The 17,731-nt window shown below is 47.6% G+C and overlaps 6 protein-coding genes across 6 annotated transcripts; 2 read left to right on the top strand and 4 right to left on the bottom strand.

Moving 5' to 3' along the window:
* The first annotated feature begins 14 nt into the window (after positions 1-14).
* On the top strand, positions 15-2,610 carry BT62DRAFT_933983 (carboxypeptidase S). Its single transcript, XM_043186655.1, has 13 exons — positions 15-388; positions 446-544; positions 595-698; positions 754-822; positions 879-936; positions 995-1,088; positions 1,138-1,213; positions 1,264-1,388; positions 1,439-1,501; positions 1,554-1,819; positions 1,869-2,176; positions 2,230-2,334; positions 2,392-2,610. The coding sequence occupies exons 1-13, from the start codon at positions 33-35 to the stop codon at positions 2,469-2,471; spliced, it is 1,803 nt and encodes a 600-aa protein (XP_043037816.1). The 5' UTR covers positions 15-32; the 3' UTR covers positions 2,472-2,610.
* Positions 2,582-6,389, bottom strand: BT62DRAFT_1007973 (uncharacterized protein; the record flags this gene model as incomplete). The annotated part of the gene is made up of 4 exons (XM_043177402.1): positions 2,582-4,555; positions 4,610-4,648; positions 4,698-5,137; positions 5,195-6,389. The coding sequence occupies 4 exons, from the start codon at positions 6,387-6,389 to the stop codon at positions 2,582-2,584; spliced, it is 3,648 nt and encodes a 1,215-aa protein (XP_043037817.1).
* A 251-nt stretch (positions 6,390-6,640) lies between these two features.
* BT62DRAFT_1007974 (gamma-adaptin) lies at positions 6,641-9,783 on the top strand (the record flags this gene model as incomplete). Its single annotated transcript, XM_043177403.1, has 13 exons — positions 6,641-6,662; positions 6,711-6,739; positions 6,796-7,067; positions 7,121-7,262; positions 7,311-7,484; positions 7,533-7,709; positions 7,758-7,912; positions 7,964-8,273; positions 8,328-8,543; positions 8,600-8,897; positions 8,948-9,468; positions 9,527-9,619; positions 9,676-9,783. The coding sequence occupies 13 exons, from the start codon at positions 6,641-6,643 to the stop codon at positions 9,781-9,783; spliced, it is 2,517 nt and encodes an 838-aa protein (XP_043037818.1).
* Positions 9,784-9,995: 212 nt separating this feature from the next.
* Positions 9,996-11,519, bottom strand: BT62DRAFT_933987 (thaumatin-like protein). Its single transcript, XM_043186656.1, has 12 exons — positions 11,490-11,519; positions 11,290-11,436; positions 11,231-11,237; positions 11,129-11,178; positions 11,008-11,077; positions 10,862-10,960; positions 10,739-10,805; positions 10,592-10,684; positions 10,448-10,531; positions 10,315-10,398; positions 10,161-10,253; positions 9,996-10,101 (listed from the first exon to the last, which is right to left on the bottom strand). Exons 2-12 carry the CDS (start codon positions 11,385-11,387, stop codon positions 10,082-10,084), a joined length of 765 nt encoding a protein of 254 aa, XP_043037819.1. The 5' UTR covers positions 11,388-11,436; positions 11,490-11,519; the 3' UTR covers positions 9,996-10,081.
* A 1,487-nt stretch (positions 11,520-13,006) lies between these two features.
* Positions 13,007-14,293, bottom strand: BT62DRAFT_921162 (uncharacterized protein; the record flags this gene model as incomplete). The annotated part of the gene is made up of 1 exon (XM_043184274.1): positions 13,007-14,293. The coding sequence occupies one exon, from the start codon at positions 14,291-14,293 to the stop codon at positions 13,007-13,009; it is 1,287 nt and encodes a 428-aa protein (XP_043037820.1).
* A 1,215-nt stretch (positions 14,294-15,508) lies between these two features.
* BT62DRAFT_970952 (Clavaminate synthase-like protein) lies at positions 15,509-17,189 on the bottom strand. The gene is made up of 5 exons (XM_043189001.1): positions 16,935-17,189; positions 16,579-16,880; positions 16,312-16,522; positions 16,045-16,257; positions 15,509-15,996 (listed from the first exon to the last, which is right to left on the bottom strand). Exons 1-5 carry the CDS (start codon positions 17,038-17,040, stop codon positions 15,662-15,664), a joined length of 1,167 nt encoding a protein of 388 aa, XP_043037821.1. The 5' UTR covers positions 17,041-17,189; the 3' UTR covers positions 15,509-15,661.
* Between the last annotated feature and the right edge of the window lie 542 nt (positions 17,190-17,731).

A 17,731-nucleotide genomic window follows, 5' to 3' on the forward strand; every position in this document is an offset into this window, starting at 1 on the left:
GGCAATTCACATCTTTCCCATTGACTATCATCATGTCTTCTAAAGGCCAGGGTGCGGTTCTTTCAATGCCCGTGAATACTGGAACAGGTCGCTCGAGCCAGCTGAGTCGCTATGTGATGTATACATTGATTCTGGTTGTTCTTCTTTGGGGACCGCTCCCGATGTCCGAGATTGTCATGGAGCACGTTCAGGATTGGAAGTCGTATAGTATCGACTATTATCATGACGGGGTTGATGCGAAAGACGCACTCGCGTCATCGTGTCAACAAGTAGACGCTCTGTACCCGTCGAAGCACGCCTCGTTCTGGAGTGAATTGGGGGATATCATTGGGACTGATGAGTTCAAGACAAAAGCGATTAGTTGGTTGTCTGGAGCCGTGCAAATTCCGTATGTTGTTTCGGTTTCATGCAAGATAGTACTGGCGCACTCAATGATATGCTACAGCACGGAGTCGTATGATAGCATGGATGATGTCGGTGTTGACCCCCGTTGGGAAGCGTTTGGTCCTTTCCACGATTACCTCTTGAATTCTTATCCTTTGACGTACGTATCTGCTTGAAATTTTTGTCAGTTTATTCTCAATACATTTTCAGACACGCCTCTCTCTCTCTAAAGAAAGTCAACACATGGGGCCTGCTGTACGAATGGACTGGAACTGATCCTACTTTGAAGCCCATTGTGTTGGCTGCTCATCAAGGTAGGCGCGTGACTTCTATGGTGATCATAACATCTAATGTCTATGTATCATATAGATGTGGTCCCCGTCGATCCCAAAACGATAGACGAATGGATTCACCCTCCCTACTCTGGATACTTTGATGGTAAGTCGTTAATGCAGCGACCTGTCACTCGAGAACTTGGATGTATCTCTTGTCAGGCGAAGTGATTTGGGGAAGAGGATCCTCTGACGACAAGAGTGGTCTTATTGGCACTATGCAAGTCATTTTATGATTCAACGTACCAGCAACCTTGGACTGATGCTATTACATTCAGGTCAGCAGTTGAAACGTTATTGGAGAAGGGCTTCAAACCTAGCCGTACTGTTATCCTTGCTTTCGGATTTGACGAAGAAGCAAGCGGAGTATATGTAAATACACTTGCTATGTGAAATCATCGAGTACTGATTTTGTGATCAGGGTGCCGCATCACTCGGAAAAGCTATGCTTGAAATATACGGGGAAGACGCCTTCGCTTTCCTTATTGACGAAGGAGGTAAGTCGCCTAGCTCGTTGGACCCATCCCAATTTGTGAGTTTGCTCTAGGTGGATTCACAGATCAATATGGAACCATATTTGCTACCCCCGGTATTGCAGAAAAGGGCTACATAGATGTAAAGGTTGAGGTGGCATCTCCTGGTGGACACTCCTCTATTCCGCCATCCCACACGGTAACCTTTTCACCTGACAGTTTCCTATCGGTACTGATTCACACTTCAAGAGTATCGGATTACTCTCGGCTCTTTTAGTCGAGTTTGAAGAGAATCCCTACGTCCCAAAACTGGTATGTTTTATTCCTATCCGATTTTTCCTCTTTAAGTCATCTATCTTTATAGTCGAGAGAGGATGTCCTATACAGTACTCTCCAGTGTTATACGGCATATGGCACAAACGTGCCTAAGCAACTGCGTCATGCGATGGAGCATTCGGCACATTCGGAGTGGGCTCTGCGAGCACTTGAAAAGATTCTTTTCAAGGAGCCATTTTTCAAGAGCCTTGTCGAGACCACTCAAGCCATCGACTTGATCCATGGCGGTGTGAAGTCCAATGCTTTACCTGAACAAGCATACGCCGTCGTAAACCACCGTATCTCTACACTCAGGTACGTGAAGAAAGACTACACTTTGATTGTAATTTACGCTGATTTGCAGCTCGGTCGGAAAGACAGAAGCTCATGACACTGCAACGGTTAGAAAGTTGGCCCATAAATTCAACCTGACATTTACTGCCTTCGGAGAGAGTATCTCTGAAGTCGGTGCTCCTTCAAAGGGCAGTCTGACCTTGAGTGACGCCTTTGGTACCGCCTTGGAACCTGCTCCTCGAACGCCTCTTTACGGAGATGAAGCAGTCCCCTGGAGGCTTCTGTCTGGGACAATCAAGTCCACGTACAACGCACATAGATCAATAACAGGTAAAGATAACATTGCTGTTGGCCCCGGCATGTCGACCGGTAACACAGGTATTGTCTTTTGGTTGTGCAAAGGATGCCTGCTCGTCCTGATGGTTGCACAGATACAAAATTCTACTGGAAACTCACCCCTCATATCTTCCGTTACAATCATAAAAATTCGGGATATGGTCCAAATCGGTTAAGCGGAGTCCATACCGTCAATGAGAGTGAGTGTCATATATCACATAGACTTTGCGAAGTTCTCATGATTGCGCGTGCTGTAGACATGAGCGTTGATGCACTCCTCGAAATGATCCGCTTCTTCACCACTCTAATCTTGAATGCGGACGAATACGATCTGTGAGCATCAAATAGGGTAGGTATATGTAACTTGAATTCGTACTACTTGAATGTATTTGAAAATCCTCAACAACGACAAAAGTCTTTTCTATCTAACCATACACCTAGTGCACCCTAGCTAATGACGACCAACGCACGACTCTCTGGTCTTTCCTGCCCTTTGGGTTCATGCTGCTTTTCTTTCGATTCGTGAGGCACTAAAACCGCCATGTATTGTTCACACGTCAAGCCCTCGTGAAATGTAACACGACACGACGGGCAAATCCAGGCGCGACAAGTTTGGCATCGAAGCATAGCTCCCGGGATGGAATTTTGCGTTGGATACACTGAAGGGCAGTGAGGCGTCGGGCAGAAGAAGAATTCGTCAGGGTGCTCGTGAATATATGCCAAGAAGAATGACTCTAGGAGGTCGTGCTGTTCCTCTTCCGGGACGATCTGCATGAAGATTTGGTGAGGGATGAAAGCCAAACACTCGGAAACGCTTAGATCGGAAACATCACCGGAGCGCATTTCGGCGACGCACTTCAGACTCGAATACATGGGTCTGATGGCAGATTTTATGAGGGTGTGCAAGCAAGAGTGGCAGTACGAGTGACCGCAAGGAAGTATGACCCGGTTGACAGGCAGGACACAGCAAAGGCTGCATAGACAATCTTCATTTCCTTCCGGAAAGGTTATGAAAGTCGAAAGGATTTCCTCCGCCTGTCGCCTGTTCTCTTCTGAGCCACGAACAATAAGTCTTCTATCGATAAGGTCCATATCGACTTTCGTAAGCCCAATCACATCACGTAGCTTTTCCAAGCCGCCGTTCAACAGGTTGTGCAAGGAATGCTGAGGAAGAGGTACACTGAACTGCTGGGGATGGACCAGTCTCAACAAATCAAGGACGCTCTGCCTAGCCTCCAACCGCCGTTCTCTAGGACCATATATGCGGACAATACGATTTAAAAAATCGAGGTCGACGTGCACGCCGTGTTTCTTGTTGAGACGAGCAAGTTGATTTTTGCAGCTAACCAAATCAAAATAAGGATCCCATAGGGCCTTCCCTTCGACAAGCAGCTGCTCGCCCAACACTATCATATCTAAATATTTTCTGGCCTGCATGTATTCTTCTTGGTCAGTTCCAAACAGATGGAGAACGACTGTGCCATCATCCCTGTCATGGGTGAGGATTTGACAAGTTGTGTACGGATCACACAACGATCCAACGTCAGCTTGGATGGGCGTGAATATACACCGATCAATTTTGTGACGAATGAAATGAGTGTGTTTAACCACGAGGCGGCCCAACCCACTCAGGGAAGCATGCTCTTTTCCATTGAGCGCTCCCACTGCCTTGGCTGCAGCGGACGCCGTTACAAAATGAGCAAATCCCGTTGTCTTCGAGTCCGGACCATCATAAGTAATGACGTCAACATTATCCACCTGCCCGAAACATCTAAGCTCCTCCTGAAGATGCTGTAGGGGGTCTCCAACGAAGGACGGCGGGCCCATATGGACGGACAATTCCGGGCGTACTTTCAACGAGAATTTGAGCGTATCAGAGTCAACCTCATTCGGAAGACCATGTATTTGCACGGAAAAAGAGTTCTTCTGGTTCTTTTTCGGGCGGTCGAATTCCGCCTTAACTCTTTTACCCTGGAGCGTCAATTCGTTCAATCTGTCCACCTCACTCTTTGCCTCCGTGATTGAGTCATAGAAAACCCATGCAGTACGATAGGGTGTGGTCCACGTCAATTTGACCGTCCTGCTCACTCTGGCAAATTCATAGATTCGAACACTAGACAGATCGACTGTGGTCGTCAATGTCATGGATTGGTATTCGGTGCCATCGAGGCTTTGAGCAGCCAACGCAGCAGCCCAGCACTCCTCAAACTTGATCCGTGCAGCCCTGTCTGCGGGGTCGAGTCCGATTTCGACAGGAGTACCATAGGATTGGATCATCTCGGTGATGGTGTCATCGTATATATCTGGAGGAAGATTGGAAAGCAGGAGTGTGGAAGTATTGAAGGGCGTGGTGACAGCATTTGGAATGGCACCTGGCCCGTACTTCACCACGCAGTTGAAAAGATCGACAACGGGAGGGCCCTAGTTGAAAAAATGAATGAATGAATATTGTTAATGAAGAACAGAAGACCCTACCACATCATAATTCTCATCCACCACCACAGAAGCAGGGTTCTATGCACTGATTACAGTAATTCGGCTACAAGAGTGATGGACCGCCTACCTCATTGCCTTCTTGGACCACATCCACATCCAAAGCTCCATCTTCAGCATGTTCATGGTGATCAGCTTGGACCACTGCATCTGCGGCATCGTCCCATGACCCTCCTCCTCCACCTGGATTATCCCATGAGCCTTCTCCTGGATTATCCCACGATCCTCCTCCTGGATCATCCCAGCTCGATGTGGCTTGGTCCGTAGGTGCCGTTTCTATTTCTGACGGATTCCATGTTCCGTTACTATCTGCTTGGTCCCAAGAGCTCGCGTTCCAAGGATCATCTTTCAGCGTTTCTCCCCGCCCCTCCGGCAGGTTGGGTGCTTGGACACTTTCAGCGGGGTCGCTATCATGACTAAACAAACATTTTTCGCGATAAGGACAATCCTGGAGGTATCGGCATGGTCTAGACGATCGAGCGCGACCACTGGGTGTATCCCCGCGGTCTCCTGCATCGCGTATCGATTTCATGTTTGAGAGACAATATACAAACCACTGAAACTTACCAGCCTGGTCGCTCTGTGTCGAATATTCATTACCCCATCCGCCACTACCAATCTCTGACGAATGGTTACAGTCTGCGTCAGCAGAGGCTGGGGTGTCTCCATGAGGGAACTTGCAAGTGTTTCCATACTTGCACCCTGCGGGGGACGAATAATACTTGCAGACACTATTCAGAATTCTAAACCCCATATCACGATTATTATCACGAGGAGCTTCGTGTCGATAGGGACATTGCATGCCATTCCGACACTTACCCTCCGAGTAGAAGGAGCATGCTGGGGGCGCAGGTCCAGGCACCACTGGTATCGCGTCAGAGTCTGGAGGACCTTGGATGCCTTGATCCTCCTGTTGAAAGATCAAAGCTTGGTATTCCTCTGGTATCAAAGCATGTCGAAGTGTGCATGCTGAATAAGGACAAGATCCTTCAGTCGCAAAGAGATTGCATAGCGGTGGCGGACAAATTGGCTTAGCTAGAAGAAGGTGATACTGACGATCCGTAAGGACATGAAGAAGATGGCAGTCCTGCGTGGTGCAAGATCCTCGTAGAGCATACAGAGCGCAAAGTGGCTTCTGTTGCTGTTGTGAAGAGGAATAAGCTGCGGGACCATCAGGAACCGCATCGGATGAAAAGAGCATTTGAGAATGGTTGAAAGGAGAAGGAAGAGAAGACAGCGTGTTAGCTGCATGGATGTCCTCAGGCGTGACCTTCATAGAGCTTTTATCTCCATGCTCATCATTAGCTGGCCAGGCAGAAGCAAGGGTTTGCGAAGAGGATGATTCAGAAATGTGCTGATCTCTTGGCGACAGACCAGAGATATCCTCTCCAGTGTCGATTTCGGGCGGCAAGAACGAGGAGGCACTCGGTTGGTCTGATCCAGTATCTGCAACCTCAGTCCCAGATGACTTTACTTCAGCATGCGTTTCTACGGCTATTTCAGTTCGAAGAACCCGAAGAACCCGTCTGAACACACCCCGTATCGATGGAGATTCTGGACCATGGTCAGTATGGGGGGCCGAAGGAGACCCTTCGGTGTGGATGTTGACGCACTTATCACCAAATCGGCATTTACCTAAAATAAAGTGAGGACAGATCACCGTTGGTGCGGCCCTCGCGGTGAAGGGATTATGCGAAAACAAGCAACTCGACCCTTTCGTACACGCGCCGCGTTGAAAGTACTTGCAGAGAGTTTGTGACATTTCGACGGATATTACAGAATTAAAAGATGAGCTTGGATAACCGAGGATTATGACACGCGATTCCATGCACTTAAACGCACGGCATGGTGGTAGGAAGCAAAGATTGCATCCAAACAGCGAGCTGGAGAGCCTCGTTGGTAACAGGGGGTAACGTGTGACACTAATAGCGTCACAGTTCTGTCACAGTTCTGCATCCATCACACGTCGCTTGCACAGGCACACATTCAAGAACAGCGCCGCGCGGGATACCAATGGTCTACCACAATCTCAAAGGTATGCTTATCCTCAGATGTTTCATTCCCGGCCTAACTTTGATATCAGCCCTCATCAAGGGCATCCGGTCGTGCAAGGTACGCAGCATTAACGCAGTCAACTTGAGCTGCAACGATCGATATCGTCACTTTAGACCGTGGCCGACGAGAGGGCTCTGATTCAGCAAGAGTCAGCAGCTATTCGCGCGTCCTTTCGTGATGAGGATTCATATGCTCGGCACAACAACATCGCCAAACTCCTCTACATCCACATGCTGGGCTCGCCGGCACATTTCGGACAAATAGAATGCCTCAAGCTTGTAGCGAGCCCTCGTTTTGCAGATAAGCGTCTTGGTTATCTGGGTATCATGCTGCTACTGGATGAGAAACAAGAGGTGTTGACATTGGTAACGAATTCCCTTAAGAAGTGCGTGATGTTTTTCTCTTGCAGTCGATTTCAGACGCTAATGCCTCCTATAGTGACATGGCACATTCCAATATGTATGCGGTCGGGCTGGCACTCTGCACATTCGCCAATATTGCTTCCGAAGAAATGTCGCGCGATCTGGCCAATGAGATAGAAAAGCTTTTGGGTTCTAGTAACACGTACATACGCAAGAAGGTGAGTACAAATATAATTCTCCATTGTGCCAGCTGACATGTTGGAAAGGCGGCACTATGTGCTCTGAGAGTTATCAAGAAAGTCCCCGACCTAACCGATCACTTCGTCTCCAAAGCTAAGAACCTCCTGACCGACCGTAATCATGGTGTCCTGCTTTCGTCAATAACGTTGATAACTCAAATGTCTCAAACCGATCCTTCCGTTCTCAATGAATTCCGAAATGTTCGTATGCATTCGTCCTGGTTTGGAGTCCCTAACAGCCTCCCGTAGGCTGTCCCAATCCTTGTTCGAACCCTCAAGTCATTAGTCACAACAGGCTACAGTCCTGAGCATGATGTGTCTGGAATCGCGGACCCTTTTCTTCAAGTCAAAATACTACGTCTGTTGCGTCTCCTAGGCAAAGGTGACGAGCATGCGAGTGATACGATGAATGATATACTGGCGCAGGTAAACTCATAGAAGTTTTATTGATACCTTCTCTCAATCCAACCGCAGGTCGCCACAAACACAGATTCCACAAAGAATGTTGGAAATTCTATACTCTACGAAACCGTGCTGACAGTCTTGGAGATTGAAGCTGATACGGGATTGCGCGTTATGGCCATTAATATTCTAGGGAAGTTCTTGAGCAATCGAGATAACAACATTCGGTGCGTGACTTTGTCCTGCGTCGTTGATCAGCGAGTTGACTGGTTATTCAGTTATGTTGCTCTCAACACACTGAATAAGGTGGTATCAATGGATACCAATGCCGTCCAACGTCATCGAAACATTATCCTTGACTGCTTGCGTGACGCTGATATTTCTATTCGACGTCGCGCATTAGAATTATCTTATGCTCTCATTAACGAACAAAATGTTCGGGTACTAGTCAGAGAGCTGTCGGCGTTTTTAGAAATTGCAGACGACGAGTTCAAGATTGGGATGACTACCCAAATTTGCCTGGCTGCGGAGAGATTCGCTCCGAGTAAACGATGGCATATTGATACCGTTCTGCGTGTGCTCAAACTCGTCAGTGGCTGTTTCCTTTGCACCATTCATATCCATAATCTTATCCACATGTAGGCCGGCAACTTTATACGCGAGGAAGTCTTGTCGGCGTTTATCAGATTGGTGGCGCACACACCAGAACTTCAAGCCTACACGGCCTCACGATTGTATAGGGCTTTGAAGGACGATATATCTCAAGAATCGCTGACACTCGCTGCCTCTTGGATCATTGGAGAATACAGTGAAATTATAATAGAAGGTGGTCTTGTCGATGACGATGTGACAAAGCTGGTTTGTTCTAGTCATTCTTCGCTTACGGCGCCTGTACTTATTGATATATCGTATAGGTCACGGACACAGAACTTGTTGATTTGCTGTTGTCTATTCTTGATTCGCCGTATGCTCACTATCTAACACGACAATACGTTCTTTCCGCAATAACTAAAATGGCGGCACGACCTACGACCTCCACCGCACAGCAAGAACGTATATCCGAAGTTCTTACACAATATACCACAAGTCCTGAACTTGAGCTGCAGCAGCGTGCGGTAGAGTTTGCTAGCTTGTTCAATCTCGGTGAGCTAAGAGAAGGTGTACTGGAACGAATGCCGCCTCCAGAGCTCAAGGCCACCATCATGGGAGTCGGTCAGTGCAAAATTTGCTATGTGTCCTCCGGTAATGTAACCATGTTTTAGTGAGCGAAAATAAGCCTGTTGGGTCGACGGAGTCGCGGAATCTTCTAGGGGACGAACCAGCGTCACCCGTCAATGGACTTTCCGCGTCGTCTGCGCCCAATGATCAGCAGCTTATTGCTGAGATCTTTGGTTCATCAGGTGGAAGCTCCACGCCTTCAGCAAGCGCGTCACCTAAGCCGATTTCACAACGAACAACGATAGATGACATTCTCGGATTATTCGGGCCGAACAACGGCACGACAACTTCAACGCCTACTGTACCATCTGCTTCTCCTTCCCTCGTCTCCACTCCCTCCCTATTTGATAGCCCTGCATCGCCACCGCCTCAGGCCCCGGCTCCTCATCCGCAACCTGCCTCTCATCTCACCTCATACACTGCGTACGATAGGAACGAGCTTAAGATTACGCTCACGCCTCAAACATCTCCAACGAAGCCTGGAGTAGTCCTCATACTTGCTCGATTCCAAGCGACGGGAGGTGATGCAGTGACCGGTCTCACATTCCAGGCTGCCGTTCCGAAAGTAAGTCTCTCAAGTCAGGGCCATCACCGCGAGATGCTCAATTTTCATCATCCGTCAGTCACAGCAGCTGCAAATGCAACCAATGTCGAGTCCACACGTGAATCCTGGGTCAGCAGAAACTCAGCAAATGCGCGTGATATGTCCACCTGGTGTACGTCGAATTTGTGTGTAATAAATTCATGTGTTGACGCTGATCAATTTTAAAAGAGCAATGTACGGTTACGTCTGCGTGTCTCGTACACCCTTGTTGGCCGCCCCGTACAAGACCAGGTCGACTTTTCTGGTTTCCCTCCGAGTTTGACGGGTGGTTCATAGTAGACCGTCTTGTTCTTAAGCATTACTTAGGAGTGGTGTTAATGACTTAGTAGACCAAGTTCCACTGCACCTCGGACTGATGGGTCTGAAATCACTGGCTAATATGGATTTGCTCAGGATTTCTAATTGTTTTGCCTCAAAGTTCAAAGTCCTTGCGACTTGCATACCTACTTAAAGCTAGCATGTGAAAGTAAAGATGGGTATGTATATTCGTTGGTGGATAGAACAATTACTTAGTACTTAAATAGAACGAGCGAAGGGTTTAGGAGGTTGAAAGATCTATGTATTTCCTTCCTTTTTAAGGGCAGAAAGTGAGCACTAACCGCATGAAAAGCTATTATAAGTTACTGTGCATACAAGAATGTTTAAACACGAACCGTAGTTGGCCGCAAGGGTACTTCCACACGTCCACAAGGCGGTGCCGCTGCTCTCGTCGTAGGCGTAGACATAGGAATCCGGGCAACCATCCTCTGTTTAGCGGGGGAATATTTAGTTAGTCCTGACATTCCAGGAGTAGGACAAGAAACTTACTGAAATAGCTGTAGTATTCAACACCGCTAGATGGGCAAGTGGCAGCAGTGCTATAGCTGCCGCTGCAGCAGTTGCCAGAGTCAGCTAGAGAGCGCATCAGCATCATCACGTTACACCTAGATATGCTTCTTACCTTGGTTGCCATCAAGATTGGCGTAACACGCGCTCTTGCATCCGACCGTGGTTCCAGACGACGTTAAAGCGAGCTTGGATGGGCCTGGATCAGTAAGGGGTAAATCCTTTTCTCCATAACTGAGAAAAGAAACTTGTCACGAACAGTCGGTATTCAGGTTGGTGGGGCAGCTAGCGGTGGAGCAGCCAACATTGTTGGTGATAGCCATCGGAATATTAAACCCATCGACGAGAGAAACTGGAATGTTAAGTCGGAAGTCAGTGTGTACTCGAGTGGGAGAAGATAGCTCACCATCGTACCAATCCTCGCCGCTGGATCCTTCAAGCGTCCACTCGGCAACAGAAGCAGGAGGAACACCCTAACCTCTCTGTGAGCCTGAGCTCTGATTTTGAGCTCTTGAAAAGATGGGCTTACAGTTCCGGTGGTAGAATCACACTCCAGTCCACCATTACATCCACCAGTGGCACAGGAGGTAGGCCCAGGATTCGTAGAGAAGTCGCAATCGGTACGGCCCTATGTCGTGTGAGGGAGATTCGACGTGGGGAAGTAGTATTGCATACCCAGATACGGCCGGCTGTCCAGTCATCCGGGACGGAGAAAGACACTGTACTTCCAGCAGCTGCTTCCCAACTTCAAGCATCACGATCAGATCGCGAAGTATCAGATATTAATTGCACAAACCCAGTGACTTGGTCGGGCACAGAGGTACCGACGTTGAGGTCGGTGTAAATCTACAACAAGTTTAGCGTGAGCGGGTGTAACGATACATTGCAGCTAATTTACCGCTGGCCTGGAGAACCCAGGTTAGGAAATTGCAAGGACATCGGGCATGGTGCACGTACCAGACAGTGTAGGCGCAGTTGTTAGTGACGGTGAAAGTACGCGTCGCGTAGGTGGATGATGCAGCAGCGAAAGTGACTAATGCAATGAGTCCCTTCATGGCGTCGTTTGGAATCTATCGAAATCTAGTAAAATCGAAGGAGTGGATACTGCCGAATAGTAAAGAGGATTTGAAGATATCGAATAATAGAGAATGAAAGACCTTCTTATACCTGCTTGAATATACAATTTCACGCTCGCCGAGCATATGGCGACAACAAATTGTTATGAGAGTGGCGCCCTTGATTTCAAGTTTGTATGGTATCAGCGCTGCCAGCTTGTTGGGTTCGTTTTCCGCAGTATGATTGTGGTGCATCAGACAACCTGGTATTCGCGTTTCAGTGAATATATGCGAGGCGACCTTAACACATGTGCGCACTGTTGCACATGAAGGAGGAGCGGTCCATGCCGTCGGGGAACATGATAACATCTTGACAATTGAGTATTTATGCAAGTCCGGTATCCAACTAGAAAGCACAGTTCAGTTGAAATGACACGAAACGCATTTTTCTGTAGCTTTCGTTAAATCTTGATAAAGAGAAAAAAAAGAAAAAAGAAAAAAAGAAACCTTGTAGATGCAATGGATGTTGCACCTTAACGGCGCCATCTCATTTGTCTTGGTGCACAGGTCAACGGCCGGCCTGACGAAAAATGGATTCGGCGGGACGCATGACTGCTGAATCGTTTTGAATAGTACAGCCCCCCCGCAAGCCGAAATTGTGAGAGCATTGAATGGCAACCTATGGCAACGTTGATCGCAGCGGCTATCAAGGGCTAAAACGATGCTAAAATGGGCTAAAGCTAACCTGGCAAATCAAAAGTAAATCACCGTGCCGTTATCCTTTGGTCTGGCATCCTCAATGAAATCCATAACAACCCACCAAGGTTTTCCTCAAGTTTTGTACATTATATTTCAAAGGAAGCACATATCATGCTCGGAGTATTTATGTAAACCAAGTAATCCAGTACTTACCACCCACCCCTCGGTCAGTGAGAGAGAGAAAGATGGGAGCGACGGCCATAAATATCAAAATATTTATTGACGAAATGGCTCAGTACATACTATAGATGAGTATCATGTGGAGAGCCAATTTTGAGTGTTTGTTTTGACCATGTCTTTTGCTAAATACTCAATGGTCACTGGTGCCAGTTTGCGTGTCGACTCAAAGAGGTGATGCGTTCTTCCACGGCAATTCAGGGTTGTGATTGAAGACACACAGACCAACGGCTAATACAACAGTGAATCTTCCGGATATCCTCCGACGATATATACGGGCAAGCCAAATTATTAATGAGACAGCACAATTGAAATTATCATTCATTAAGGGCCCTGCAAATTATTCCTCTCTGTGATCCTGCCTCTACGTTCATTGAAATAGCTGGCTAGGACTCCTACAAGTCCTCGGGGTTGATATTGTACAGAATACCATATAGCGGCGACCTTCGACCCTTGCGATACCAAAGGAGGGGTATTCAAATATATATACAGGTTGTAGGTGCTCAAAACTCTATAGTCTATGCGGGTATATGTCTAGGATGCTATTAATATAAAATGCAGGTGTCGTATAAGGATTAGACATCATGGTATGAAGTCTAGTAAGTCTATGGTAGATAAATCTAAAACCCAAAGGAAAGGAAACGTTATCCGTACAGATGAAGTAACGTCACAGAGGATGATAATCAAGAAATTATTACCAATCTAGGCACATGCTGGAGGAGCGCGTCAATCTGATGATCAAGCACCTTCACTTCCTTGGCAACAAGTTGGCGAAGGTGACAATCAGAACGCGCTACCAAGTCAATAACGGGATCCAAATCAAAGCCTCGTGAATCTGAGCCGAATTCCGCGAGGCGGAAGACTAGCGTATTCAACTTGGGGAGGGTGAGCGCGTTCAGAAGCGGCCGGACACCAAAATCTCCTGCCAAAACGATCTCTAGGGTGCTTATGTCGGACGAAACTGGGGAATAGGTTGGTGAGGGCCCAGTAACGATGGTAAGTCGGTCAACGTTTTCGGAAATTGCAATCAGACGTGCCACCGATGCGCCGTCGTGAATTCCTTCACCAAGGGTGATAGCTTCAAGTTGCGGGAAGGGCAACGGGTGCTGATGGACCTTTACTATCTGCGAGCCCGACCCCGACATATGTACTTCCCGGAGCTTGGACGCTTCCTGAAATGTGTTGCACCTGAACTCGCGACTGTAGCTGTTAGCTGGGTAGTCAATCGCCAAAAATTCGAGATTGGGAAGAGATACGCCGGGCCGATTGAGGATTTCGTAGAATTTGGCAACACCCGCAGTTGAGAGGCGGACGCGTACATCCTTCCAGCGGTGTGCGTGATGGGAAAGCTGAACGATGAATGGGTAATGGGCATGGGGAATGTAGTTTTCGGAAGAGATACGGATCGTCAGCAACTCGTTTCCCGCGAGTTCGAGGTGCCTGCGAATAAGAGCCTCTGAGACGATGAGGTCGTGTTGTGTATGCCTGCCAAGAGAGACGGATATAAAGGACCATAACCCCGGCATGGAAGTCACGATATCGCGCCATCGAGAGCAGACGAGACTGATGCGGTGCACAGAAAGTGCTTCGCGGATTGATGGTGTGGTACAGGCCACATCCAGGTCTACAGCGCACTCGAAGATGATGACTAAGATCTCGTTGGGCATACTTCGAATGGGTGAAAGGAATGACTCCTTCTGCTGAATGAAGGTCTCCATAGCAGCTCTCTCTGCATCCAACTTGGACATTATCCGTGCCAATCTCAGCAGTTCATTTTCATAACGCAAAATCTCGACTCGCGCATCTGAAATCTCGCGGCGATACTCGATTTCTTCCGGAGCAGGTAGGACGTTGCTTGTCCATCGGTACTGCTGCGAAAATGCATTACACGGAATGGGCATCCATGCAGTGCTGCAGAATTCCGTTCCACAATTGTGGCACAACTTGGTAGCCTGACGTGTCGCTGTCATACTATGAAGAATGGCTAGGTCAGAGGATGCTCCATCGTCAGTAAATAACTCACCTGTCGGATTCAGGATAGCAAAAACACTCTGAAAGATTTGCCGAATGTGCGCATCGGTCGTCTTTATACACTTCAGACCCCGCAGTGTTCGAGAACGAAGCGAAAAGATGCCCTCCAAACGCCATCGGTGTAGAGGTCATGGATAGCTATTGGTTAAGTCCTGCGGGTGTAATCGGGCCGAGGCGGGTACTAGATTATCCTTCATCATAATGGGTTGCGATTTGCGATTTGTCGTCGGCCATAAAACAAAGGGGTACAGCTTGAAACAGTCTTCCGCCAGGAGTCACCCTCATCTATCATGTTTGTCTGGACAATCAAAGCGAGGATGTGATGCGAAGACTCTGAAGTGAGACCCAGACGCGATTACCGCTACTCGTGGCTGCCAACATGCAATGCTTCGATGCGACATGTGTATGTTCTTCGGGGTCGGATACAAGGAATGGGGTATGTTCGTTCTCCACATATTTAACCTGTAGTCTAGAACTTAATTTTGTAGGCGCTATTGCGTTGCTAACTGGTGGTAAACATATGGATGATAGGCCTCCGGAAGTTTATATGTCATCGGAAGTAAACTTTTTATCTATAATAAACGAACCCATTAGAACTAGTCGGAGAAAGAGGGGTAAACTTTATAAGCCTTGCTTGTAACAAAGACCACAAATGCTGAAGAGTCAATAAGACGATACCACAGTTTTCGATTTCGAAGATTTGGTTGATTCCACTCAAGTCTGATAGTCGTAAGTTAGAAGAAAAACTGATCCGGCGGCGCATCTTCGCGTGGTTGGGCGCGGCAAAGATCGGGCCGGATCCACCCTTTCCAATCAACAACGAACTGGACCTTTCAAGTTGTGGCAGGCCATGCGAGTTGTATTGCGACAAATGCTCAATATTCGAGATTACGGAGGTAAGCGCATATCACACTCACCAACAATAACGTTGGGGCCTCGTTCACTCTGGAGCGTTCCAAGCCGACTACGACCATGAATTGTGCTAAAGAACTCGAATATTTTCCGCTTTTTTCGTTGAGGGTCCAAGGTGGTCCTTGTGCTACTACTGTTCAAGGATCAAAAACTGTATGACGAGGGAAATGTTATTATCCACGGATAGATTTATCGTCGTTCAAGGACCACTCGGATTGATCACAAACACTGATGTGAAAAGTGTATATTTAGCGTACATATAGGATTTGGTTGAACAGTCACCACGATCTGATGCAACAGTGAGGGGTACATACTCCAAGCTGCCCCGTTACGTTTCAAATTTGAAGCTGAAAACAGGCGAAAACGCCGGACGTCTTGCACGCCTCCATCAGACCTTACACGTAGTAGTCCACCTTCCGTCCCAGAACATGCTCTTGTACCTTCCCATCGCCAGGCTTCTTGACCTCGATGTATTTTTCATGGCCGGTCCGCTTAATTCGTTCAGCCAGCCACTCAGCTTGAGTGGGAGCTCGCTCCCCCGCGTCGAGACGGTTTTGGAAAGCGTGTACGCCATTTCGCTTGACAATCGGCGACTCATAAAGAGGATTAAGCATAAGATCCCCGCGCGCTCGGGCAAAGTGTATAAGGATTAGACGAGTGATGTCAGATTGATCAGTAGGCGGACGGATGACACGGTGCCGTGTTGCTTTCAAGACACCGCCAGTCAAGACTAGAAGAAATTCAAGATGTGATGTGAATAATTGAAGGTGATACTTACAGTCCAGTGCATCCGCAACGTTTACTATAACAGCGCCGTCGCGATGTTGAACCCACTTCCATTCGTTATTGGGTGTCAGAATTTGAAGGGCGGCAATAGGTTGAGAAAACAACAATGAGATGGTGTTGTAGTCCGTGTGACCCTTACTCCATATGTTCTTCGTCTTCTCCTCGTCTTCTTGACTTCTCGGATGATAGCCCATGTATCGTTGGCCTATAGACTGGTATGAACGATGTGGGTACCCATCCTCAGGGTAACTGAACTCACAGGAATCACCAATGACACCCTCTTGACTGTGGAGCTTCCAAAGAGCGTTTGGAGGCAGCTCCAGGACAAACGAAATGATTTCTAGTATCTTACGAACTATGTGGTTGTACGTGTAGTCGGCGAAAGCTTGAATCTCGGGGAGATAGGGACGTAAAGAGGGCGGATGCTGATCGATATTGCCATCGAACGACGGACTTTCGAAGTTGTAGTGCTAGGTAATGTTTACTCAACGTCGATCAACATAAACCGAGAAAGATGTGGACCCACTTCAATGTTGTCCACGACACCTTGGCGAGACCAGATTCCCTTCGGCTTGTGGCCACGGTATGAGCCTTCAGACAGTTTGGCGGTATATCCGGCTTTCTCTTCATCTGCAATGCCTTTAATTATGTGCTGGGTAATGGCGAGCTGTCGTTCAATAGTTTCTTGCGTGACACCGGTACCGACAACGTAGAGAAAGCCATCAACCGAGAGGGCATGTTTAGATCTGGATATGAGGCTTTCACGGACAGCCGGATCACTGGAATTGAGGTCATTCAAATCGATGGTTTCTAGTAAAACCCAATCCACTGCAGAGCGGTTTTCAGTAGCGCAGTAAATGTGGTTGCATAAAACAGGCTTACAAGGCTCCTTGGTTGTCGCTGGCACTTTCCATGCGGGTAAGGCTTTATTGCTTTGACCTTCTGGAGTAACCGCAGGGGTGGGAGATAAAACAGCAGCAGTGGCCATAGTAATGTATGATGATAGACAGGATATCAGAAGTGGACGTCTTATCTTCCGTAAGTCGTACAAATACGTGGGAGTATCTCAATTCTTAGGACGAGAAGGGGTGGTATGCAAACGTATCTATGGCGTTGCTTGCCACCATTGTTGCGCAACATAAATAATGGTTTCATCTCTTCACCTGACATAGTAGCATATCATCTACCTGGAAAGATGTATGAGTAGATTCAGTCCTGAAGCCGAAAGATGTACTAATAGCGACAGGTGGGAAGAGAGTTGAAAGGCTCACTGTCAAGCCGTCAAATCCAAGTTGAATGAGCGACTTCGTAATTTGCTTCCAAATTCAATCAAAGTCGTTGCGCCATATTCGTTCGGTATGGCCTGAGATGCTCAGTGTGAACAAAGCACTTTGAAGTGGTAATTTGAAGCTATAAAGTGGAACTCTATGCTTCTTTCCTCACGCTTTTCCATATGACAGCATCTGAAAGCAGACGTTCAAGTTCGGTTCACGCCAGATCTTCCTTACCGGTAGAACGATACAAGAAAGATCGCTTGGTATAGCTATGAAGTTTTCATGACATGTCTCAGCGGGACCTTCTGATACTTTCATTGGTATGTAGCCTGGGATTCGTTCGGAAAGTAAGTTTGTACTCTTCAAAGTTGAACCTTGTTTTTACTTGCTGTAAACCGCACAAAG

The sequence above is a fragment of the Guyanagaster necrorhizus genome (genome assembly GCF_019112545.1).
Source record: "Guyanagaster necrorhizus MCA 3950 unplaced genomic scaffold BT62scaffold_18, whole genome shotgun sequence".
NCBI classification, from domain to species: domain Eukaryota; kingdom Fungi; phylum Basidiomycota; class Agaricomycetes; order Agaricales; family Physalacriaceae; genus Guyanagaster; species Guyanagaster necrorhizus.